At 47.4% G+C, this 26,624-nt stretch overlaps 2 protein-coding genes across 5 annotated transcripts in view; one reads left to right on the forward strand and one right to left on the reverse strand.

The window, feature by feature from the left end:
• Nucleotides 1–2,348: 2,348 nt before the first annotated feature.
• CHRM1 (cholinergic receptor muscarinic 1) lies at nt 2,349–3,997 on the forward strand. Its single transcript, XM_056852970.1, has one exon. It carries the CDS (start codon nt 2,375–2,377, stop codon nt 3,995–3,997), a length of 1,623 nt encoding a protein of 540 aa, XP_056708948.1. The 5' UTR covers nt 2,349–2,374.
• An 18,117-nt stretch (nt 3,998–22,114) lies between these two features.
• The window catches only part of DPF2 (double PHD fingers 2), a 29,922-nt gene continuing 25,412 nt past the window's right edge, over nt 22,115–26,624 (reverse strand). For all 4 annotated transcript variants that reach the window (XM_056852474.1, XM_056852478.1, XM_056852476.1 and 1 more), the window contains 2 exons: nt 25,655–25,736; nt 22,115–22,298 (listed from right to left, as the gene is read on the reverse strand). In XM_056852474.1, the coding sequence (XP_056708452.1) occupies nt 22,222–22,298; nt 25,655–25,736 (159 nt within the window). In that variant the 3' untranslated portion in view covers nt 22,115–22,221. The remainder of the gene's footprint in view (nt 22,299–25,654; nt 25,737–26,624) is intronic.

Consider the following 26,624-nt stretch of genomic DNA (forward strand, 5'->3'; position numbering starts at 1 on the left):
AGAAAGTAGATTCCTTTGAAATGTGGTGTTGGAGGAGAGTGTTACGGATACCGTGGACTGCCAAAAAAACAAATCAGTGGGTTATAGATCAAATCAAGCCTAAACCGACCCTAGAAGCTAAAATGACTAAACTGAGGCTATCGTATTTTGGTCACATTATGAGAAGACGAGTCACTAGAAAAGACAGCCATGCTAGGAAAAGTTGAGGGCAGCAGGAAAAGAGGAAGGCCCAAGAAGAGATGGATTGATTCAATAAAGGAAGCCAGAGCCCTCAGTTTGCAAGATCTGAGCAAGGCTGTCAAAGATAGGACATTATGGAGGACATTGATTCATAGGGTCACCATGAGTCAGAAGCGAATTCACAGCACTTAACACACATACTTCCTCATAGATTGGACTGACCTGTTTGTTGTAATATAGAAAGCAGGAAGACGTTTTTTACATATGGTGGCAGAGATTCCATTGGTGAGCCCAAGATAGTGTGTAGCTGATGCTATTAGGTCCTGTGTTTCCCAAATGGATATGGGGAAAGAGTGGGCATCCGGAGCTGCGGTAGCCAGGCCTGGCCCCTTGGTATGCATCTGTGTTACATTGCCCATTGTTGATGGTAAACAGCTGAAATCCTTCAAAGCATGAAATGTACCTCATGAGCTTTGAGAGGAACCACAGGATTGTTTCTGCCCAAAGAGATATCTCAGTCCACATTGCCCTCTTCTGTTTTGTCTCCATGGTCAGTGACTGTTTTTCTGGGCTTCTTTCCCGTGACTTTGGGTCAAGTATACGCTGAACTCATCATGCAGCAAGGGACGTTTTCAAACGTTTCTATGAAAACGCAATAATTTGATGGCCATGGAGCGATGGACTGAACTATTCAGAAGAAAGTTACAATTGGTGGAGCTTCTCAGCTTCTAGAGAGGGGTAAGTCAGGCAGAAGATGGAGCAGAAGAAGCAGGAACAGGCAGCCAACTGGCCTAGTGTAGTGGTTAGAGTGTTGGACTAGGGTCTTGGAGACCCAGGCTCAAATTCCCACTCAGCCATGGAAGCTTACTGGGTGACGCTGGGCCAATCACTCTCTCTCAGCTGAAACTATCCCACAGGGTTGTTGTTGTGAGGGTAGAAGGTGGGTGGGTGGGACCATGAATGCCACTCTGAGCTCCTTGGAAGAAGTTTGGGATTAAAATGAAATAAATTAATAAGAGCTATTCAGGTGAGGAGAGTTATTCACACCATGTTTGAAATAAAAGTCACAAATCTTGGGCTGCATAATGTCTAATTTTTAGTTTTCCAAACATTACCTGAGGTAAATTTATGGCAGCTAACTAAAAAAATAGCCTTGGAAACTTTAGAGGGGAAGGGCTGCCTTCCTGTCCATTTCATTTTTATCCCGTCAAAGTCGGTCTTCCAAACCGAGCACGGATCTGCCATCCACAACCAGGCAGGGCTGGAAGTTTTACCCAGTGTGTGAGACGGCAGGCGGAGAATCTTATTAGGAACAGCCATCTTTCTTCATACCTAATTGCTCCCTCATATGACTCACGAAGCAGGGCTTTTTTATTTAAACATATTTCAAAGTCATCCATCACCCTTTTCTTCTTTTGGGCGAGGACTCAAAACCGTTTGTGCAACAGGATGTGCATCTTATTATGCACAAAGATGCACAAACAGTGTTGCACACAAAGCCCTCTGGATCACTGCCTAGTTTCCTCACTTTGACGAGACTTCCCACTTAGTTTACAAAAGCTCACAGCCAAGTAAATACATTAAGAGATGACTCCCTTTTTTTTCCCAGAGGAGAGAATAAAGAGAATCTCTCCTAAAAAAAAATACTTAGCCTCTTCACAGAACTTGGGTTGAGCAAGAGAACACAATTGTAAAAGGAGACTGAAATGGGTTTTAAAAAATTGTTGTTTAGACATATTGGAGCGGTGGACTCTGGAGAACCGGGTTTGATTCCCCACTCCTCCACATGAGCGGCGGACACTAATCTGGTGAACTGGATTTGTTTCCCCACTCCTCCACATGAAGCCAGCTGAGTGACCTTGGGCTAGTCACAGCTCTCTTAGAGCTCTCTCAGCCCCACCTATCTCACAGGGTGTCTGTTGTGGGGAGAGGAAGGGAAGGTGATCGTAAGCCGGTTTGAATCTTCCTTAAGTGGTAGAGAAAGTCGGCATATAAAAAACCAACTCTTCTTCATCGTCATCTCGTGATGTTTTCAACAAGGAAAAAATCCATCATGACCCACAGTACTTTATCTCACTTCTGGATTTGTTTTCTCTTGTCAGACTGTGCTCTTGGGTTGAAGAATAACTTCTGCACTGTCGCTCTGTCTGTCATCTGTGGTAGCCATCGAGAAAGAACCTGGCCCTACACACTCATGTGGCTGTTGTTCTGGGACCCTTTCTTGGAAGGTGGCAAGGAGAGAAATCGTAGAGTCACCATGAACCTATCAGAAATTCCACTGGGTCACAATGAGTCCCTGGAGGTTCAAGGCACACCATCAGAAACGGGCCACTCACTTTGGGAGGTGGTCCTGATTGTAGTGACGACGGGAATCCTCTCGTTGGTCACAGTCGTGGGAAACCTGCTGGTGATGGTCTCCTTCAAGGTCAACCGAGATCTGAAGACGGTCAACAACTACTTCCTGCTCAGCCTTGCTGGAGCCGACCTCATTATTGGGACAATCTCAATGAATCTGTACACCACGTACATTGTCATGGGACGATGGGCAATGGGCAATGTGGCCTGTGACCTGTGGTTGGCCCTAGACTATGTGGCCAGCAATGCCTCTGTTATGAACCTCCTGGTCATCAGCTTTGACCGCTACTTCTCCATCACCCGTCCCCTCACCTACAGAGCCAAGCGAACACCCAAGAGAGCAGCTGTGATGATAGGCCTGGCTTGGGCTATCTCATTTGTCCTGTGGGCACCTGCCATCTTATTCTGGCAGAACGTGGTCGGAGAGCGAACAGTCCCTGAGAACGACTGCTACATTCAGTTCCTCTCAGTGCCCATCATCACATTTGGAACAGCCATTGCTGCCTTTTATCTCCCCGTCACCATTATGGTGGCCCTCTACTGGAGAATCTACCAAGAGACCCAGAAGAGAGCGAAGGAGCTCTCTGGATTACAGGCCTCAGAGTTCAAGAGTAACCCACGAGTACCTTCCAAAACAACCCAACATGGTGGCAGCGGCAGCAGTAGCAGCTCAGAACGGTCACATCCTGCCACCTCTCCAGCCGTGGCAATCGTCCCCATGAAGGCTTTCTGTTTCCCCGGACAGAAGACTGAAGGCCTCTACTTAGATCAGAGCAGCAACGGAAGTTGGAACACCACCGAGGAGGAGGAGGAGGTGGAGGAGGCCTCTGCCGATTCCTTGACATCGTCCGAAGGAGAGGAACAACCCTTCGAAGTTCACTCTATCTGCTCGATGGTAATCCGGCTCCCTATGATCAGCACCGTAATGCAACCACCGAGGGAAACAGAGTACCAAGATCCTAAGGCAGCTGCCAAGAGGGACTGGGATGGAGAAAAGGGCCTTGTGACAATCCCCAAGCAACCTCCAGATGAGGACAAAAGACTCAAGAAAGCAATGATACCACTAAGGGATAAGACAGTGGTAGTGACCAAAAGGCAAATCCCAAGGAGGAGTAGGCACAGGAACCACCTCTCCAAGAGGAAGACGCTCTCGCTAGTGAAGGAGAGGAAGGCAGCTCGAACACTCAGTGCGATCCTGTTGGCCTTCATCATTACCTGGACACCCTACAACATCATGGTGCTGGTGTCGACTTTCTGCCAGGAGTGCATCCCCCCAGGCCTCTGGAAACTCGGCTACTGGCTTTGTTACGTCAACAGCACGGTCAACCCAATGTGCTACGCTCTGTGCAACAGGTCCTTCCGAACCACCTTCCGGAGGCTGCTGCAGTGCCAGTGGAATCGGCATCATTGGAGGAAGATGCCTAAGAAGGGTGCCGCCTCCCGTGGTGTGTCGGGCTGCTGAGTAGGGCACAATTACCCAGACAGTGAGTAAGGGGTTAGCAAATGTTGAGGGGGTTGAAAAGCATTGCCAGTTTTAAGGGTGGGTATACCGGTACTTAAGGATAGATGGGGGGGGGAGGTAGTTGTGAATTTCCTGCATTGTGCAGGGGGTTGGACTAGATGACCCTGGTGGTCCCTTCCAACTCTATGATCCTATGATAGTAATATATAAAGCATCTCTGCAGCATTAAAATCCTGTATGGCATTAAGCTGATCCACATCATACTTTTTGTTTTAAGATTCAGGAGGCAGATTTTGTTCATATGAATTGCCTAGCTGGATCAAATCAGAAGTCCCTCTGGACTTCAATGGCAGCCAGCCAGATGAGAGGAGGGGTCATGGGTCAGTGACAGAGCATCTGCTTTGCATGCATTAGGTTCCAGGTTCAATTCCCAACATCTCCAATTAAAAGGATCAGATCCTAAGTGATGTGAGACCCTGGAGAGCTGCTTCCAGTCAAAAGCAGATCAGTGGTCTGACTCTAGGAAGCTCCCAAGCAGGGCATGAAGACATCAGCCCTTGCTGCAGTTTGTCGTGAGAATTTGGAATTCAGAGGTAAACTGCCTTTGAACATGGAGGTTCCATTTAACTATCATGTCAGATTGCAGACACATGCTTTAACTGACCTCTCTCCATCTTAGAATGTAAGAATTGTTCATCTGGATTTGGACCATAGGTCAATTTAGTCCAGCACTCTGCCTCCAGACAAAGCCCACAAGGAGGGCAGGAAATTAATAACCTTTCACTGCTGTCTTCCCCTAGTATCTGGTCTTGACAGGCAGTCTTCCTAAGGACTTGTACAGCTAACACCTGTTGAGATTCATGTCCCTGCTAAATTGCACAATCGTTTTTAGTGAACGGCCACCACAACATCTTGTGACAGAGAATTACATATGTTTATTTTATGCTCTGTAGGAATGGACTTGCTTTTGTCTGTCCTGAACCTATTGCAAATTAAATAGGTGGCCACTGTTTTGAGAGTTCCTCTCAGTGCCCATCATCACATTTGGAACAGCCCAGTGCCGGATTTACGTATAAGCTAAACAAGCTATAGCCAAAAAACTGGATGTACATTTCCAAAATCAACAGTTACTTTGATAAAATACATATTTTGTTATGTGCAAATGGCTTTAGATACCTATTAGGTCCATAAATTACCATATAGCATATATTCAACACAAAAAACAGCGACAATTTGTTGTTGACTAAGGACAGCTGGACATATAAAGGGCCCCATTACCTTCAATAGCTTAGGGCAGTGATGGCGAACCTTTTAGAGACCGAGTGCCCAAACTGCAACCAAAAACCCACTTATTTATCGCTGAGTGCCGATGCGGCAATTTAACCTGAATACCACCCCCAGAGGGGGCCCAGAGGGAGAGGCTAGGGTTGCCAAGTTCCTCTTTGCCATGAGTGGAAGGTTTTTGGGGTGGCGCCTGAGGAGAGCGGGGTTTGGGGAAGGACTTCAGTGCCATAGAGTCCAATTGCCAAAGTGGCAATTTTTTCCAGGGGAACTGATCTTTATTGGTTGGAGATCACTTGTAATAGCAGATCTCCAGCTAGTACCTGGAGATTGGCAACTAGTTCCTTAGTGTTTTCTCTCTACATATCAAGACAAATGGAAAGGTGTTTGGAGGATGGCTTGTGGGCACTTAAAAAGTGGAATAGGACTGCACGCCCCTCCGCCTACACAGACCCAGAGGGCGCCGGAGAAGCCGCTGGAGGGAAAGAAGGAAGGAAGGAAGGAAAGAAGGGAAGGGAGGGGGAAAGGGAAGGAAGGGAGGGAGAGAAAGAAAGAAAAAGAGAGAGAAAGGGAGAAAGAAATGGAATAAGGGAGAGAAAGAAAAGTAGGGAAAGAAAAGGACGGAGGGAGACAGAAAAAGAGAGGCCATTTATGCATGGGAGATTTTGCCTTGGATTTGCCACTCGGTGGGGCGTGGCGGCGGCGGCAGGCTTGTGAGAGGCGAGCAGGGTGGGGCAGAGGGCGCCTCCTTCGCACCCACCGGCCAGCCACGCCCCTCCACCCGCACAGGCCCAGAGGGCGCCGGAGAAGCCGCCGGCCATGCCAAGAGTGGGCACTTGGCTTCTGTTCCCCGCTCTCCAACCCGCCTGGCCGGCCGCGCACGCTCCAGCGGCGGCAATGGCGGCAGCTTCTGTGGGAGAGTCCAGGGGCCACCGCCAATGATGTCGGAGGTTCCCCACCCCTGGGCTACAGTCTCCCCCATCCGGGGCGGGGCAGAGCCGGAAAGGCCAGCGGCTTGGAGGAACCGCGCGTGCCGGCAGAGAGGGCTACGCGTGCCGGAAGTGGCACCCGTGCCATAGGTTCGCCAACACGGGCTTAGGGCCTCATCAAACCTAAATCTGGCTCTGGAACAGCCATCTCCCTGTCACTTTTTCTACCCCAGTCATCATTTTATAAACCATCCTCGTGCTTTTTTCATCCCTAAAGAAGTCCTAAACCGTTTAGCCTTTCTTTGGAAAAAAAAAGTGCCATCAAGTCGCAGCTGACTTATGGCAACCCAGTAGGGTTTTCAAGGCAAGAGACTAACAGAGGGGCTTTCCTCTGCATAGCAACCCTGGAATTCCTTGGTGGTCTCCTATCCGAGTACTAAGCAGGGCTGATCCTGCTTAGCTTCTGAGATCTGATGAGGTCAGGCTAGCCTGGGCCATCCAGGTCAGGGCACACACACACATACATACACATATATACATTCTCTCTCATTCACACACACATACATATATATTTTGCCCAGTCCCACAGAGCTAGTGAACGGCAGAGAGGACCAGCCAAAGAAGACCCAAATTGGCACCCAAATTCAGAGGTTTGCTCCCTCTGGATGTGGAGGCTCCTTTCATTCACCATGGCTAGTGGCCACTGATGCCCTGACCTGGGTGGCCCAGGCTATCCTGATCTCATCAGATCTCGGACGCTAAACAGGGTCAGTCCTGTCTAGTACTTGGAATGGAGGCTACCAAGGAACACCAGGATCACTATGCAGCGGAAGGCCATGGTGAACCACCCCTGTTAGTCTCTTGCCTTGAAATCCCCGTAAGGGATCACCATAAGTCGGCTGCGACTTGACAGCACTTTACACACACACATGCAGAGGAAGGCAATGGTGAACCACCTCTGTTAGTCTCTTACACACACTAGATCAAGGGAAGTAATACTACCACTGTATTCTGCATTGGTCAGACCTCACTTGGAATACTGTGTCCAGTTTTGGCCTCCACAATTTAAGAAGGAAGTTGGAGCGTGTCCAGAGGAGGGTGACCAGAATGGTCAAAGGTCTGGAATCCATGCCCTATGAGGAGAGACTTAGGGAGTTGGGTTTGTTTAGTTTGGAGAAGAGAAGGTTGAGGGGAGACATGATAGCCATGTTTAAATATTTGAAGGGATGTCATGTTGATGAGGGAACTAGCTTGTTCTCTGTTGCTCCAGAGACTAGGACACGGAGTAATGGATTTAAACTAAGAGAAAAGCGATTCCACCTAAACATTTGGAAGAACTTCCTGACGGTGAGGGCGGTTCGATGATGGAATGCACTGCCTTGGAGGGTGGTAGAATCCCCATCTTTGAAGGTCTTTAAGCAGAGGCTGGATGGCCATCTGTCGGGAGTGCTTTGATTGTGGGATCCTGCATGGTGGGGGGAGGGTTGGGGTCACTGGGGATGTGGGGGGGAGGTAGTTGTTAGTTTCCTGCATTGAGCAGGGGGTTGGACTAGATGACCCTGGTGGTCCCTTCCAACTCTATGATTCACACACAGTAGCCACAAATAGACCTATCCTCCATGAATCTGCCTAACTTCACTTTCAAAGCCATCTGTGCCTTCTTGGTATCAATTGAACAAGCTCCTAACAAAACTTCTCTCACTGTGCTTCTTCATCCTTCCCCCCCCCCCCCAGCTTGCCCAAGGACAGGCAACCACAGGACTCTTGGCAGGGACAGAGAAGATCCTCACAGCCATCAAAGACTCCTTTGCAAGAGGGACGTATCTACAGCCTGGGGGCAGAAGCAGAGTACTCCAGGACCCATCATTTGAACTTCTCAGGGGCGCAAGTCAGAGCCGCCGCACCGTGAGTTTTCCCCAAAGATAAGCAAGTGCTGTTGATGGTCCCTGCTCACCTTAAACTGTGCTTCAGGAACGGGGTGGAAATCATATACCCCCACAGGTTACAAAGTTTGCCTCCCAACGGTGGGAACAGAACCTGTTGCAGGAGCTAAGGGGTGTTGGACATATTAGCTGCCACCAGCAGAGGCTCTTGGCTCTAATCTTCGTTACTGAGTTCGGACTACAGCAAACCCACCGATGGAATCTTGTGCAGAGAATTTCAAGGGCTGTTTCACAGCTGTTAAGGTCCTAGTTCTGCCCCCAAACCAAGCTTGTGACACACACACAAAAGACAAACACAACCCCCCAGCCTTGACTTGAGGGTTTGGCAATTGCTTGCCAGCACCTGTGGATTTTGGAATCTTAGGGTGGCGCCTAGAACGGAAGACTTCTTAAGCACAATACAGCGTCTTCTTGATGGTTCGGCAGGCCCAATGCCAAATCCAACTTGTCTGTACCAGAAACATCTGAATGCACAGACTCTTGTTTACCTTCTGTCATCTGCTTGCACCCCGTTTGAGCACGGGGTCACTTCCTTGTGGCATGGACAGACATTAAGCTTTTTGAAGGCATCGTAAGAGGAGTCTGATCTGGAAGCAAACACCATAGCCACACCTTAGATGCTATTTTCCACACCAGGAGGATGAGCAGGCTTCTGAATCCTGACAGAGAAAATACTAGCTGTTACTACTACACTGTGGGCTCAGGCAGTCAAAATATAGTTTGCTATGCACCCGTTCACACATGCAGATACTCATCCCTGGGTTAGTGGCAGCTGAATGCAGGAGTCGACCCAAAGGGGGCCTGGTTTGTATGTGCAGCAGAAGAAATAGGGTTGCCAGCTTCGGGTTGGGAAATACCTGGAGATTTTGGGGGTGGAGCCTGAGGAGGCAGGTTTTGGAGAGGGGAGGGACTTAAATGCCATAGAGTCCAAATGCCAAAGTGGCCATTTTCTCCATGGGGAACTGATCTCTGTTACCTGGAGATCAATTGTAATAGTGGGAGGTCTCCAACCACCACCTGGAGGTTGGCAACCTTACCCTAAGAAGAGATGAAATGGTGGTGTGGGTTGTACTAACACAAGGGAGAGGTCTTTTTTTTCATGCTTTTCAGGGGCAGACTAGCCATTTAACTTACAGGGAAATCTCCTGGTGGGCCACTGCCCTACTGGTGGCAGGAAGCAAGCAAGCAAAGCAAAGTCTCAGCATCTCTGCCTCAGGGGCCACTTGGCTCAGACCTCTCACTGGCACTGACAGTGCTTCAGGGGTCCCTCAGAGGACCTTGTTCCAGGGCTGTTTTTACTTCCTAGTCCATGCCTGATACTTTTCTATGTACAAAACTCCCTGCAAGTGAAAAACTAGCACCAGGGGGGGGAAGATTCTAGTCCAGCTTGCTGTCTGTTAAGCTAGTTTTCTCATTGCAGGGAGTTTTCTTAACACCGAAGAACAGTCAGAAGTCTCCTCCCCCTAGGGTTGCCAACCTCCAGGTGGTGACTGGAGATCTCCTGCTATTACAACTGATCTCCAGCCGACAGAGATCAGTTCACCCGGAGAAAATGGCTGCTTTGGCATTTGGACTCTATGGCATTGAAGTCCCTCCCCCTATCCAAACCCCGCCCTCCTCAGGCTGCACCTCAAAAATCTCCAGGTACTTCCCAACCCAGAGCTGGCAACCCTACTCCCCCCCCCCAATAAACTGAATACAATCCATTATACCATCTTAGGAGCCTATGATCCCATTCTCTTGTGCATGTAGACCAGAAAGCAGAGTATTTGAAGCAAAATGGGAGGCCTTTTCTGCGGAGCACGTTCACATATGCCAGTTACTGCTCGACAGTGCAGTTACCAAACGAGGAACACACCTATGTGAATCCGCCTTACATGATATTGACAAGGTTATAATGATAGTAATAATGAATGCACCATTTTGAAAAGCATTTGCCTTGCAAGCCTCCATTTCCTACCAGTTTTTCGAAACCATTTTTTAACAATATGCACTAGATTTAGAAAGAGGTGTCTGCTCATAATCAGGGTTTATGCATGTGCCTGCGTGCACTTTTTCATATCCTCCAGCCTAAAGAGGATTCAGTATCCTCCAGCCCAAAGAGGTTTTCTCCAGCTTACATGGCTCTTTCTCCAGTGGAAGAGCCACTGAAGTTGAGGGAGGGTTTCAAACAGGCGAAGGATTGCATAGAGAAAGCAGCCAGTGGAGGGTTGCCAACCTCCAGGTACTAGCTGGAGATCTCCTGCTATTATAATTGATTTCCAGCTGATAGAGATCAGTTTCCCTGGAGAAAAATGGCTGCTTTGGCAACTGGACTCTATGGCATTGAAGTCCCTCCCTTCCCCAAACTCCGCCCTCCTCAGGCTCCACACCAAATATCTCCCGCCGGTGGCGAAGAGGGACCAGGCAACCCTAAGCCAGAGGGAGAAGGTTTAAGCATCAAAGTCCTGTTTTTCAGCTGCAAATCCCCCCCCCACTTAAGATTGCCAACCTCCAGATGGTAGCTGGAGATCTCCTGCTATTACAACTGATCTCCAGCTGATAGAGATCAGGTCCCCTGAAGAAAATGGCTACTTTGGCAATTGGACTCTATGGCATTGTGAAGTCCCTCCCCTCTCCAAACCCTGCCCTCCTTAGGCTCCTCCCCAAAATCTCCAGGTATTTCCCCACCTGGAGCTGGCAACCCTACCCCATCCTGTTTTGCAGTTATGCAGCGAAGACTCCTGGTCCCAGAGTATCTAGGGTTAGGGTTGCCAGGTCCCTCTTTGCCACTTGTGGGAGGTTTTTTGGGCAAAGCCTAAGGAGGGTGGAGTTTGGGGAGGGGAGGGACTTCAGTGCCATAGAGTCCAATTGCCAAAGTGGCCATGTTCTCCAGGTGAACTGATCTCTATCAGATGGAGATCAGTTGTGATAGCAGGAGATCTCCAGCTAGTACCTGGATGTTGGCAACCCTATCTAGGGTCCATAGGAAAAACCTTTCACCCAATTTGTGGGCCTTACATTTATTCCACTATTTTTAAAGAAAGGTTTTCTCCTGTGAACCTTCCTATATTAGCACAAGTTCTTCAGAAAAGAGCAGAAAGGGCTATGGAAAGAATATGCATATGTAGTTTGCGTGTTCCTTGGCACAAAAGCTAGCTGGGTTTGGGTCTGCTTTAATTTTTAATCACACAGTATGCATGGGCCCTGCTAACCTCACTCTTAATAAAAATATTTAATTTATTTTTTAAAAAGATATTTATTTCGCTTTCAGGTGTCTTCAAGGGAAACCTTCCAGGGTTCATCACTTATCAGAGCTGAACCAATGTTAAACCAGCTCAAAACTGAATGAAATTTCTGAAACGTCAAGATTTGTGTCTTTAGGACACTTAAAACTGTGCTAAATCTCATGTCATGTTAGGAGTAGAAGTAAAGGTAAGAGTAGAAGGTGGCAACTTGAAAAATTCAATGTGTTGTAACTTCTTTCTCCTATTACAAAAATTAATGTTAGTATTATAGTCATCTTGTAAAAAAATGGCAAATGGGAGAGAATTATTTGAAACTTTTTTAGCAAGCAAATTTAGAAGAAATTGATTTGCTAGACTTCCCTCCTTTCCCTGCCCCAGTTTCAGTTCAGCTCCACTTGTCTTGATCTGCTTCTGTACCTTGTTCACAGACCTCTGTCTCCACCTGGATTATTTCAACTGGGCTAGCCCATTTCATGCCCAAAGGGGAGACCAGTCCTTCCATGGCTACTAACCTTCTTTAAGGCAGAAAAGCTATGCTGCTGAGACCCTGAAAGACTTAGCAGCCAATAACATCCGGCTTTCCTTTTGTATGGACCAGCAATGAAATCGGGGTAAACTGGGACATTCCATGTGTCACTTTGCAAAGAGGAAGGTCATCTGTCAAGTTAATTCATGTCACAGTATTCCCTTTTGCTATGTGTGGGTGTGAAAGTTGGACAGTGAAGAAAGCTGACAGAAAGAAAGTAGATACCTTTGAAATATGGTGTTGGAGGAGAGTGTTACAGATACCATGGACCGCCAAAAAGACAAATAAGTGGGTTCTAGAGCAAATCAAGCCTGAGCTGTCCCTAGAAGCTAAAATGACTAAACTGAGGCTTCATCACATTGTGAGAAGACAAGAGTCAGTGGAAAAGACAATAAAGAGGAAGACCAACATGAGATGGATTGACTCTATAAAGGAAGCCACAGCCCTCAGTTTGCAAGACCTGAGCAAGGCTGTTAACGATAAGACGTTTTGGAGGACATTAATTCATAAGGTCGCCACGAGTTGGAAGCAACTTGATGGCACTTAACATGCACAAGGAGGCTTGAAATTAAAAGTGTGGGGATGTGGATGGGGCCCAAAGCTTTGACTGAGCTCAGAGTTTAGCACCTGGTTTTTGGAAGGACCAACATAAAAATTATACAGTTAAAAAAAAAACACATCACCCCTTGCTTTACTGTTGCTCTGAAAGTATAGCCCTGCATAATCCCCCCCCCCAATACAGGCTGACCGGTTTCCCCTGTTTACTTGGTAGTATTAGTCAAAAGGAGCCCCGTGGCGCAGAGTGTTAAGCTGCAGTACTGCAGTCAAAAGCTCTGCTCACGACCTGAGTTCGATCCCGACGGAAGTTGGGTTCAGGTAGCCGGCTCAAGGTTGACTCAGCCTTCCATCCTTCCGTCGGTGAAATGAGTACCCAGCTTGCTGGGGGTAAAGGGAAGATGGCTGGGGAAGGCACTGGCAAACTACCCCGCAAACAAAAGTCTGCCTTGGAAACGTCGGGATGTGACGTCACCCCATGGGTCAGGAATGACCCGGTGCTTGCACAGGGGACCTTTACCTTTATTAGCCAAAAGCTGAGAGACTCACACTTCTGCACCTAATAAGAAATCCAAGGGAGCAAGAGGTGGGATGTTTCTCCCCACCTGCTGACTAAGCCGCTACCTGAACGTCTAAGTAAATCACCACTGGATAAATGATTCATCATCTGTACCTACCAGTATCTCAGATTTCAAACAGCTGACCCCAGTTTGTTTTTCTAAGTCAAAATTGGAGACAGAAAAGAACTGCTTTTCAACTGTGTCAGAGTAAGAAAGACCTGCCCACTCCCTCCATGAGTCACTGATCTGGACATACCTCCTGGCAAGAAGAAAGGCCAGTGCAGGGACTCTTGTAGAGATGCATTGAGCAGCCTCCTTTGAGGGAAGTTAATTCTGCTTTGGCACTGTTTCAGGTGAAATGTGGTATTGGAGGAGAGTGTTACAGATGCTGTGGACCACCAAAAAGACAAATAAGTGGGTTCTAGAGCAAATTAAGCCTGAACTGTCTCTAGAAGCTAAAATGACTAAACTGAGGCTATCGTACTTCGGTCACATTATGAGAAGACAAGAGTCACTGGAAAAGACAATAATGATAGGAAAAGTTGAAGGCAGTAGGAAAAGAGGCAGACCCAGCATGAGATGGATTGACTCAGTCGAGGAAGCAGCAGGTTGCAAGACTTGAGCAAGGCTGTTAACAATAGGATATGTTGGAGGACATTAATTCATCAGGTCACCATAAGTAGGAAGTAACCTGATGGCATTTAACACAACACACACTGTTTCAGGAGTAACAGAATAATGTGGGAATTGGGCAGACTTACTTGGTCCAAGTGGGAATTAATGGGAAAGAGGCTACATCAGAGTGTTTAATCAGGCAGAGATGCAGCAGGCAGCCTCCTCCAGGTATTTGGGACTCATAGGAGCTTTTAATTAACACAATTTTGGGAACTGGTGCATCAGAGGAATGAAACAATAACTGCTTCCTTAAGCATTCTGCTTAGAGAGCACTAGAGATTTGCCTGGTTGTTTCAAACCACTAACTTTGTGAGTGAGATCAATGCAATTTCTATTTTATGTAAATGGCAAAGGTAAACACGAGATCAACATGCGTGCGTAAAGTGACGTCAAGTTGCAGCCGACTTATGGCGACCCCTTTTTTGGGGGGTTTTCATGGCAAGAGACTAACAAAGGTGGTTTGCCAGTGCCTTCCTCTGCACAGCAACCCTGGTATTCCTTGGTGGTTTCCCATCCAAATACCAACCAGGGCTGACCCTGCTTAGCTTCCGAGATCTGACGAGATCAGGCTAGCCTGGGCCATCCAGGTCAGGGCAGGAGATCAACACAGTCTGGGAAAAACATAAGCAGCCTTCTGCTGCCCCTTGCTGGTTGCAGGCGAGTCCTGCAGAAACCATGAAAAGCCCATGCTCTGGGCAGCTGCCCCTCACATCGAGTTTACCAAACAATGCCACACATCCCGAGCATAGCAGACTGAGAAGCGTTCACATTCCTGAACAAAGGCATCAACAAGACTCACTTCCCAGGCAAAGAGGAACAAGATCACTTACACTGAACTGGTTAGCAACTGGCAGCCTAAAGGTTGAAACAAGCCTCTTTAAGGGGAGAAGAGTTGGTTTTTATACATCGACTATCTCTGCCTTTTAAGGAGAATCAAACCAGTTTATAATCTCCTTCTCTTCCTCTCCCCACAACAGACACCTTGTGAGGTAGGTTGGGCTGAGAGAGTTCTGAGAGAACTGTGACTGGCCCAAGGTCACCCAGCTGGCTTCATGTGTAGGAGTGGGGAAACAAACCCAGTTCATCAGATTAGAGTCCACCACTCTTAACCACTACACCACACTGGCTCTATATGAAGCAGTCTCTTCAGAATCAGACCACTTGTCTATCAAGGTCCGTATTGTCTACTCTGGCAGCAGCTCTCCAGGGTCTCAAGCAGCAGTCTTTCACTTACTACCTCTTTTAACTGGAGATGCTGGGAATTGAACTGGGGACCTTCAGCATGCCAAGCAGATGCTGTGCTACTGAGCCACGGCCACTCCCTGTAAGACGGAGGCTGGGCTTGAACCCACAACCCCCCACACCCAAGATGACTGCCCAAACCACTGGGCCAATGAGGCACCATCTGGCCCAGCAAGTTGCCATGAGGGACAGGAAAGTGTAGAGCCTTGCTTGGGGGGGGGGGGCTTATTCTTACTCTTAGATCTCTCCAAACATTTCACTCAGGAAGAAAATGTTGCCTGGGTGTTTCAGGAGGCAGATTTAGGGGGGCAGCTTGCAAAACAAATGGCTGCCTAAGGCTGCCTAGGGATATCTCCAAAGCTGCCAGGAGAAAGTGATGGAAAGTGCTGTCAAGTTGCAGCTGACTTGCGACAACCCCGTAGACGGGCCCTGCTTAGCTTCAAGATCTGACAAGACCTGGTTAGCCTAGGCCATCCAGGCCAGGGCACCAGGGAAGGGAGGGAGACAACATCTTCCGGGCCCCAAACACATGTTGATGGTACCAGAAATCCTGCCCATGTTACTTGGTGGTGGGAAGTGTCATAAAGTCACCGCTGACTTACAGGAACCCCGTAGGGTTTTCTGACGCGGAAGCCAAGCGGATTGGCAGTCTGTCCAGGATAACACCATCAGAAAGTCCTCTGCTACTTAGAAAAGTGTAGTTTATTTCACAGTGCAAAGATATAATACAAATACTTCTTTCACACTCTCCGCTCATAGCATCCCACCCAGAGCTTTAGTTCCACTCCATTATATACACCTGGTGGACGCAGCCACCAATCACAGTAGATGCTTAGTCATCCTGACATGGCTGCTGTATTGCATCAGCCACCTGGCTATACCTGGATCAGGCCAGCTCCCTCTAGCTCTCCAGGGACTTTCCAGGCTGATTGCATCATTACTAGATCCATCTGATCTAACCTGCACCTGTCAAACTAATCTGACAACCTTGTAATATTGACATTTTCAAGGCAAGGGGCACACAGAGGTGATTTGCCATTGCCTGCCTCTGTATAGCAACCCTGGACTCCCTTGGTGGTCTCCCATCCAGGTACTAACCAGGGCTGGCCCTGCTTAGCTTCCCAGATCTGACTAAATCAGGCTAGCCTGGGCTGTCCAGGTCAAGGCACAAGTTTCCTACTTTCCCTTTTTATGCTAGCAAAGCCCTGTCCCTTCACAGGGAACATTCAGCATGGAAAACAACTTCCCTGCCCCCAGTCTCTGCACCTTGGCGATGCAGCTGAATTTCTGCCTGTAACGGCACATGAAATGGAAACGGGGAAAGGCCTTTGTGAAAGAAGGGATATTAAAACAAGTAATGGCAGACCAATTTTGTTTCCTTTTTTGATAGAAAGGTAGCTTGGTAGTTTGGGAATGCTGCAGACATGTAGTATCTTCATTTCAACAAAGCATTGGTTTCTACGACATCCTAATGAACAAGATTGTTAAACGTGGGCTGGACAATACTACTACGGTAGTAGACAGATTGATTAAACATCCATACCCAGCTGGTGTTAACAATTTTGTATCATCCTGGGGGTAGATCTTCAGTAGAGGGCTGCAGGGCTCTTAGATCTTGTGCTGTTCCAAAATTTATGGATAAGGGTAAGGGGGGATGCTCATCAGATATGCAAATAAGGAGCCCCATGACGCAGAGTAGTAAGCTGCAGTACTGCAGTCCAGGCTCTGCTCACGACCTGAGTTTGATCCCGACGGAAGTTGGTTTCAGGTAGCCGGCTCAAGGTTGACTCAGCCTTCCATCCTTCCAAGGTTGGTAAAATTAGTACCCAGCTTGCTGGGGGTAAAGGGAAGATGACTGGGGAAGGCACTGGCAAACCACCCCATAAACAAAGCCTGCCGAGTAAACGTCGGGATGTGACGTCACCCCATTGGTCAGGAATGACCTGGTGCTTGCACAGGGGACCTTTACCTTTATAAGGGGGGATGCTCATCAGATATGCAAATAACAGGAAGCTGGGAGAGATGTTAGTACCAAAGACAGTCAGAAATTAAAATAATTTGGAAAGCTAGGACGCTGGCGCAAGCCAACAAAATGCATTTCAACAGGAAAATGTGAACTTTTATGTTTTAAGTACCAAAAAAAAAAAAAGTCTAAGGCACACAAATATAGGATGAAGGGTGCTTGGCTGCACTATGTGTGAGAAGGATCAAGATCCAGCAGTGCGACGCAGCAGCTAAAAAAGCAAATGCAATCATGTACTGCATTAACAGGAATCTAGTGTCCAGATCATTGGAAAATAGTTCCACTCTTATTCTCCACTCATCAGCTCAGAAGTACTTTGGCAGTTCCAGGCACCACATTTTAAGGCCATCAACAAACCAGAGCACATCCAGATGAAGCAACCGTGACGGTGAGGGGCCTGGAAACCAAGTAGTGTGAGAAAAGATTAAAGAGCTGGGCTTCCTTAGCCTGAAGATTAAGGGGAGTCATGATTGAGGTATCAAATACCTGAAATGTTATCACTGAAAAGATGGAGCGATCTTGTTCTCCTTTGCTCCATTATGGACTAGAACCAATAGGTGGAAATTACAAAGTAATTTTCAGCAAAATACTAGGACCAGAGCTGTCCTGTAGTGGAACAGACTGGCGCTAGAGGTGATGGATTCTGTTTTACTAGAGATCTTTAAGAAGCTGGATGTTGAGGATTCTGTAGTTCTTGAATGGAGCAGGGGGTTCAACTAGGATGCTCTCCAAGGCTCCTTCCAACTCTCAACAATCTATGACTGTATGTCAATATAGCAACTCTCTCATGCCACCCAACCACTCACCAACAGGAAGTCCTTTGAACATGAATTTGGAGGACAGCTCCTCTCCCCCTAGGACTAAGAAACAGGCAGTGGGACTGACCCAGGCTATCCAGCACATTTCTCTTACACCTTTCCTCCAGGGGATTCAAATGGGGGGGGGGGTCCCCCACTGCATCATAATACCCTGTGAGAGGGCTTTAGGCTGACCGGCCCAACACCACCCAGCAAGCTTCAGGGTGACAACAATCCTAATCCTGCACTCTAAATCACTACATCACTCAGGCTAGGCTTGAAGTCAAAAATATACGACCACTGAGTTTCAAATTAGGACAGGAAACTAGTCTCACTCTTTCCCCATCACCAGCAGATTTAGCTTTCTTGCCAGCGTGTAGTGGTTTGGAGCAATGGACTTTAATCTGGAGATCCACATTTGATTCCCCACTTCTCCACGAGTGGCAGACACTAATCTGGTGAACTGGGTTGGTTTCCTCACTCCTCCACATGAAGCCAGCTGGGTGACTTGGGCTACTCACAGCTCTCTTAGAGCTCTCTCAGCCCACCTACCTCACAGGGTGCCTGTTGTGGAGAAGGGAAGGTGATTGTAAGCTGATTTGATTTTCCCTTAAGCGGTAGAGAAAGTCGGCATATAAAAATCAACTCTTCTTCCTCTCTGTCCAAGTCATCAGCTGGAGCTCCCCTATCAGCAATGTGGCCCCCTCATCACTGTGCGGTTTTCCACAGCCACACCAACCTGAGCTTATAAAAGTGATTTAAGTAAGTGAGTCAAGTGAGACCCTTGGAGGATGAATCAACCCCAGTACATCCTGGGTCACTCACTAGACCAGAAGGGGTTTGGACAAAAAAAGCTGATCTCCTCTGACATTTTTTTGCTGTCAAGCCACATCTGACTTATGGGACACTCCTGGTGGGGTTTTCAAGGCAAGAGACATTCAGAGGTTTGCCATTGCCTGCTTCTGCGTCATGACCATGGTATTCCTTGGAGGTCACCTGTCCAAATACTAGTCAGGTCTGACCCTGCTTAGCTTCTGAGATCTGACAAGATCAGGCTAGCCTGGGCTATCCGAGTCAGGGCCTAAATCTTTACCCTTCACCTATAAATGTCCCTTATGGGGTGAGGGGCAGGAGTCACAGCACTGAATTGTTGGGAGAGAAATAAGAGACACCATCTGTGTAAAAATGATATTTATTCACTAATGCTTATTACAGTACCTTAAAATAAAAGAGCCAAAACGCACTTCAGCTTAACCCGCTATAAAAAGATGGTGGGTGGGTGGGTGACTCCCCAGAGAATTAAAAAAGCGAAAGAACCACCAACAGAAACGAATTCCAAAAACCCACAAAATCATCTGCAACATTTGGGGAGAGGAAGAAACAAAGCCATCAACTCAACGTAGAACTGGTAGATGGGGTGGGTCGAGGAGTGGAAGCGTGGAGAAGGAATGGCAACCCAGGTGTGCAAGGGGCTACAGAACCGACTTACGGACACCACAGAAGCACAGCATCGAGGTATTGTAGCCTAATTTCCAGCCCTTGGATGGGTTGTTTTTTTTTTTTAAGGGTGGAAGTCTTTTTGCGAATGCCCAAAGAACAGAAGCATCGCAGGGCAGAGAAACTGAGGCAGGAGCCCCTCCACACCCTCCTTCCTTCTCACCTCAGAATTCAAAAGCATTGAAGAAGGCCAATTTATGAATCACGGCTCCACCTTTCTATTCCACCCCCACCCCCAACAACAAAATTAACCTGAGCATGGAATTCCCACAATGCAGTGGGGGTTTCACGCAGCTTTCCTTTTTTTTTTTTTTAAACACAACTCCCCCCTCCAACCTATTACTCCACTACCACCCTCCCAAAGGACAAGAGATTACAATAAAACAGAGGTCTAAAAACAAGCCATTTTGGTGATTTATTACGGTAGTGAGTTTAAGACACAGGTGTGATGCTTTGAGCGAAGACGTGCCCCAGCTAGGATTGGGACAGCAATTCCCCCCAATGCGACTTAGCCAAGATTTTTAACTGCCGAAACCCCCTCCCTCCCCACCCTCCCCAACCCAGTTATGGGAGACAAAAAAAGAAGTGCAAAATTAAGGAAAGTGGGGGTGGGGAGTGATGCTTCCCTACGGGAGCTGTGGCCCTGAGGGGATATCTAAGAGCGTAAGAGCACAATGACACCAACGGACAGGTCCTTCTTCGCATTTCACATAAAACTCTGAGTTCGGAGGGCCACTTATAAACCTGAGGGCCTCTAAGCCCACCGGAAGAAGAGCCTGTACAGCAATCGGGGAGGGGGGTTAAAAAGCTTTCATTTTGTTTACCCTTTCCCCACACAGCTATCCCTAAGAGGCCAAATCTCCTCTGGTCAGACACAAACCTAAACTGGCAGGGTAGCAAGTTCAGCTTTAATGTGAAGCCAAACCAACTGCAGGCTAGATTTGCACTCATGGCCCAGTGAGGCAAAATAATCCCCCTCCCACTTGGACACACAGCCCTGAGCCATCTCACGCCGCCTTCTGCAGGAAAACGGGACTGCGGGCAGGGAAGGATTCAAATGCTTTTCGACAGCACGCGGGGAAAATGCAAAAGGGGGCTTTTGGAGGTAGGTTTGAAGTCAATTTTAGAAAAAACAGGCACATGTGTTAGTACACTATTACACACCACCCGGTCCCAGAGAGACACCCTTCCTCTGCTCTCTACCACAACCCGGGCTGACTGGAGAAAACGCCCATTAACAAAAACAATACGAATGGTGGGGCTTCAAGGAGAACTTCTGAAATGTCACTTGTGGGACTGATCCCTCCCTGGAAGAGACACCAAAGGCAAAGAGGGTGACAGAGGTGAGAGACAGTTTCCACTTCTGGAAAGACGCCTCTACACGCCAGGTCTGGTGGACTCGAAAGCACATCAGCCCCCCACTGGGTTCTCAGCCAAAAGCAGCATGGGTCGAAAGAAGACACCGCACACGTACAATGTGGGGGAACCAGGACTTGGCAAACAAGACGTCAAGTAAGGCTTGGACACAAGGGGAACCCGGGCAGCCAGCCCAGCACTTGCGGCTGACACTCCCAGAGAGGCACACAACACGTTGGGGGTGGCGAATGGTCTTGGGACGATCTCCACTGGCATCTGCTGCTAGGCAGAAGGGGTGAACTCCCTTGAACAAGCCCCCCTCCTTGAGACAAAGGACTGCCAGCCCAAGAAGTCCTTTGCTCTTCCCAGCCAAACAAACTAACCAACTGCCCTGCAGACTGCCCCAAAACCAGCAGAACGGTGTGAGAGTGTGTGTGTGTGGGGGGGGATCTATAATCCTGGCGAGAAACTGGAAAGACACCCCCCTGAATTAAAATGTACTAAAATCCACTGCTACACGAACATGCCTGCGTGGGGCTGTGAACAACACCCCATTCGTCTGAGGCTCACTAAGGTGGGGTGAAGAAAGCCCAGAGACCCTTTCTCTGCTCCAAGGGCGGTGGGGGGGGGCTTCCCTCCAATCCCACCACACCAGAAGACAGCCCTGAGTCAAACACATAATCCTACACGTTTGTTAAAAACATGAAAGGAAGTAATGACGTTTTTGTTTTTTACGGGGATTCTTTGGGCCAAGATCCAATCTCCATTAATACAGGAGTAAACCTCGGAAGATCTTCTCCAGGCGAGGCAAATGGAGTCACACCTGCCTGAGCCAAGTCAAGAACCTCCTGGTTCACACTGCTGATTTCTCGGTGTGTACAACGCCATCCGGGATTCCCTCGGTTTAGGAGGCTGCTCTTGGCTGGGCACCCTGTTCCTTTTGTGTTGCACCAGCAATAAAACCATTTCTTTTAGGAAGAGGAACAGATGACAAAAGGGCTTGTAACCTCTTCTCCCCGTAGGTTTCTCTAGGCAAACGGGTTGTGTTCGAACGCAGGAAAAGAAAAAGCAGAGAAAGGAAAAAGAGCATTCCAAGCAATCTTCCTTCTCAACTTGCCTTCCCGGCCTGCAGAGGCAGAAGCCTAAGGAGGAGCTACCAATTCAATAGCACAATGTTAGTGAGGTGAGGAGGCGCTTCTTCCCTTCTCCCAGCAAGAACTGCAAGCCTTCCCAGCCAGGTCACTTAGAGAAGCTTTGCTCCTAGAGCATTAAAGCAGCCGATATGATGAGCACCGGGATTGTTCCCTGCGTCTCCTCGGGGCTTGTGCCTGAAACCTCCAGGGAGGCGGAGGTCTCACAGAAGGACAGGCGGTAAAAGCCCCTTCAACTCCCCGGGGCAACTGCTAAGCGAGAGAGGATCAAACCACGGTGGAGAGAGCAACAGCGAGAGCCGGTGGGGGGGCTGATCCAACCGGTGAAGGAGACACCAACCAAGAGCAGAGGGTGGCAGAAGAAAGAGTAAACCACGAAAGGAAAAAGAGCCCCTGTAATGCAGTGAACAACCAAAGGTTCCTCTTCGGAGCCTCCTTTCTTCTCTGCCGTCCCGACACCCATCAGGAAGAGTTTTGGTTCTGATAGATGGAGGCCTTTTCCTTCAGCAAGTCCAGACACAGATGACAGCTCCAGCTCCCTGCAGAAACCAATGGGGCGGGGACACATAAGACATCCATGTCAGCAGAGGTAAACAGTTCCTCAACTGTTCCTGGCCTCCCTAGTCCTTCCCTCCCCCGCTGCTGACCACCAGCCCTTCTATACCACCTTAGGGTGTGGTTAGATTCATTTGTTACCTGCAAATTTCTAACTGGAGTTTTAGCGCCATTGAGGGGCATTATTGGGCTATTTTAAATTGTATTTTAAACTATTTTAATGGGTTATTTTTTATTGTGTTTTTAGACTGTGTAAGCTGCTCTGAGCCCGACCTTCGGGTTGGGAAGAGCGGGGTAGAAATGTAATAAATAAATAAATAAAACAGGTACTACTGAAATGCAGCTATTTCCTGGAAAGGTTAAGTATATAGGTGGGGATTTCTATTTTGAAGTATGCTACATATAGTAATATATTTGCTTATACTGATGAAGATAAGGAGAGGATCCTAGCCAGTATAGGATCCTTAGAAAATGGGAATGATAATTCCTCGCAGGAAAAATGAACTTTGATGAATAATATAAAGACGAAATGAACTAAATTACATTACATTTACATGCTACATTTTTAAATGAACAGTGTAAGGTTAAATAGAGTTCCTAGAGGGTTAAGAATGCAGAAAGCACCAGCACTATGCCCTGGAGTTTAGAAGCAAATGGGTAGGGATATTAAATAAACATCAACTCTTATGCTCTTAATAATAGGAAAATCTATAGAAGAAGTAGCCATATTAGACAAAAATATAGTGGATAAGGAAGAATAGCTTAAAGAAGCAACAGCCAAAGAGGAATTTGATATATGTTGGAGTAAGATTGATAAAGACCAAAAACAATACATGACAGAACTTAAAGAGATAAAAAATAAAAAAAATTACAAGAGATGCTCAAGATTACACAAGTGGATATATTTACAAATGGATGAATAGGAATAGTATCATCAGCAGTAATATTAGAAGACAGGAAAAAAGGGTAACTTGGCAATATAAAGAATTTAGTACATGTGAATATGAGTCTACAGATGACTCTGCTAGCACATCAAGGGAAGAACCATATGTTAGAAGGAGGCTAGAGCAGTGAAAAAGAATGTTTTCCAGGATTTTCAGAAGCACCCTCCAAGGGGAAGAAAGAAGATTTAGTAGTCAATTTATCTAGTAAATGTTTAACTCAAGGACATTTAGAAGTTCTTAATTATGGGTTGGGTTTTGCACCAACTGCTAAGTATAATTCTTTTCAAACCAGAATTGACATATTTAAGTTAATAAGAATGATCAAGCTTAAAGCATTTTTGTTAACTTTGTATAGATTGTTTTGATGCATAGCTTGAATTATTTGGTTTAGTCATTATATAAATAATTTGATTATAAATCCATATGTGGAGTTGTAAATCACATTTTTGAAATTATATAATCAGTTGACTAGTGGTATAGCTGACAGGAAGAAAATAGATTCCTTTGAAATGTGGTGTTGGAGGAAAGTGTTGCAGATTCCGTGGACTGCCAAAAAAACAAATCAGTGGGTTATAGATCAAATCAAGCCTGAACTGACCCTAGAAGCTAAAATGACTAAACTGAGGCTGTCGTATTTTGGTCACGTCATGAGACGACAAGAGTCACTGGAAAAGACCGTCATGATAGGAAAAGTTGAGGGCAGCAGGAAAAGAGGAAGACCCAACAAGAGATGGATTGACTCAATAAAGGAAGCCACAGCCTTCAATTTGCAAGATCTGAGCAAGGCTGTCAAAGATAGGACATTCTGGAGGACTTTCATTCATAGGGTCGCCATGAGTCGGAAGCGACTTGACAGCACTTAACACACACACAGTGGTATTTTATATATATTTGTGATTTTCTGGAAAGCAGTCAGTCAAGAGCACTAGTTGTTTATTTACTTCATTTATACCCAATCTTTCTCCCCAATGGGGACTCAAAGCAGCTTATGTCGTTCTCTTCTCCTGCATTTAATCTTCACAACAACCCTGTGAAGCAGGCTAAGGCTGAGAGTGTGTGACTGGCCCAAAGTCACCTAGTAAGCTTCTATGGTAGAGTGGAGATTTGAAGCAGGGTCCTAGTCCAACCATCTGTAACCACTACGCCACACTCCTAGAGCACCTGGGTATGAGATGCCATCTGAGCCTTTCATTCTGACAGCCAGTGTCATGCAGTACCCAGACTGCCGAGTTTGGATGTGGAAGATCCAGCTTCAAATCTCTGCCCACAGTCACTGGAAGTCACTGAATTTCAGCATCATGGAAAGATAAAGTGAGAGGCTCTTGTATACATGGCTCTGAGTTCCTCAGAAGTCCACTTAGGCATTCTCCCATGCACAGCAGGATTTATTTATAGGCCTATCCACTCAAGAGCACATTGCTACGACTTAAGATGTTGTGCAGTAAAAATGAAACATTACGTTTACACCAGGCTGATTTAACCTTGGCTATTAACAACCAGACATGAAAGTCCTACAACACATCTTGAAAATGCTCAGATCCCCACTGTGGTGAGCATCCAGAAGGATGCTCTGGGGCTGGGGGCAGCCAAGCAAGGTTCTGCACCTGCCGTGCCATTACTATTTAATGATAGAACAGCATGGTGAAAGTCTCCAGTAGTACACAGATGAGGAGAAGGTTGCTTGGGCTTGTGACAGTTATGTAAGTGCTTTTATTCCAAGTCTAAACCAAGACTGCCTCCCCTGACTGGCAGCAGCCCTAGGGACACAGAATGCTCTCTCTCAGCTGGGGTTCTTTTAAAAAGAAGCACATGTGGATTGAACCGGGGACCTTGTGCATGCAAAATGAGTGCCCAACCACTGTGCCAGGGCTTTGTATAGAGGTTTTAATGGAAGTTATGCAATGTATAAGGTCACCTGCTTGCCTGAAGCAGAGCCGTTACAGAAAGAAAAAAACCTCCAAGTCCAGCTAGGGCCTCAGCAGAAAAGACTGAATTGTGATCCACGATTTGAAAATTAACAGGCAATTTAAGATTAACTGAACCAAGAACTGCCCTACAACCTCTGGCCACGAGTCTGTTGCTAGAAACATCCCTTTCAAAACCCCGAGTCAGCAGCAGCTCAGGAAATGAGTCAGCGACCCACCTACTGCAAGGCGCAGCCAGCATCTGCTACGTAACGCGATCTTGCAATTGTACCTTGACCAAGCAAGACTGAAAGCCTGAGGGAAACGTTCCAATCTGATTGGGAATTAAAATTCTGCAGTCAGCCCACTGGTACCCACAAGGACAGCAACCACTCAGGAACAGGCATGAGAGCTGTGCTGAGTGAACTTAAGGACACCCCCCCCAAAAAAAAAAATCACGAGGAGGTGGAAAGACAGAGGAGCAGCACTCACCTTCAGGAGGCTCTGACATGGGCGGAGTTAGGCAGTACATGTGATAGCCACGGTCACAATCGTCACAGAACAGCAGCTGGTCCTGGGGCAGGGGGGGAGGGAAGAAGATCAAATAGGAAATGCATATTAATCCCCTTCATCTGGGACAAAATTCAGCATCCAGTAGATGCCAACTCCCACCCTCCCTTAAAGTTGAAAAGCACAAACCAAGAAATTAAATCAAAAGAGTTTCCATCTAGACATTAGGAAGAATTTTCTAGCAGTTAGAGCAGTTCCTCAGTGGAACAGGCTTCCTTGGGAGATGGTGAGTTCTCCTTCCCTGGAGGTTTTTAAGCAGAGGCTAGATGGCCATCTGTCAGCAATGCTGATTCTATGACCGTAGGCAGATCATGAGAGGGAGGGCATCTTGGCCACCTTCTGGGCATGGAGTAGGGGTCACTGGGGGTGTGGGGGGGAGGTAGTTGTGAATTTCCTGCATTGTGCAGAGGATTGGACTAGATGACCCTGGTGGTCCCTTCCAACTCTGTGATTCTAAGTTTGACGACTCCTCATACCATAGGGGATGAGGGCCAATTCTGGCCCTCTCACACTCCTCCCAAGACGCTTTAATTTTAAAAAATATGAACAGCTTCCTTTCTCTTTGCCCGGAGCTGAACAGAAGCTGACACCCCATCACTCCACTGTACAGAATAAAAGAGAAAGATGCTGCTGGCCAACTGTTTATGCTCAAGGGACCCGGGTAGAGTGGCTCGCTTAGCCCAGATCATCTCGGCTGCCCAATAAAGTGCCAGGGAGCCCTTCCATCAAAAACTGAACAAGCTGAGCTCCGCACGAATGAACGGAACAGTAGGAAGGATAACATTCACCAGCAAGCCAGGGCTAAACGGCAGTTCTGAAGGGCTCCTCTGGTCTATCAAACCCAGCTCTCTAATGATCATCCCCCCAACATTGTATCTGTCATATGAGGGTG

This window comes from Euleptes europaea, chromosome 7, assembly GCF_029931775.1.
Source record: "Euleptes europaea isolate rEulEur1 chromosome 7, rEulEur1.hap1, whole genome shotgun sequence".
NCBI classification, from domain to species: Eukaryota; Metazoa; Chordata; class Lepidosauria; order Squamata; family Sphaerodactylidae; genus Euleptes; species Euleptes europaea.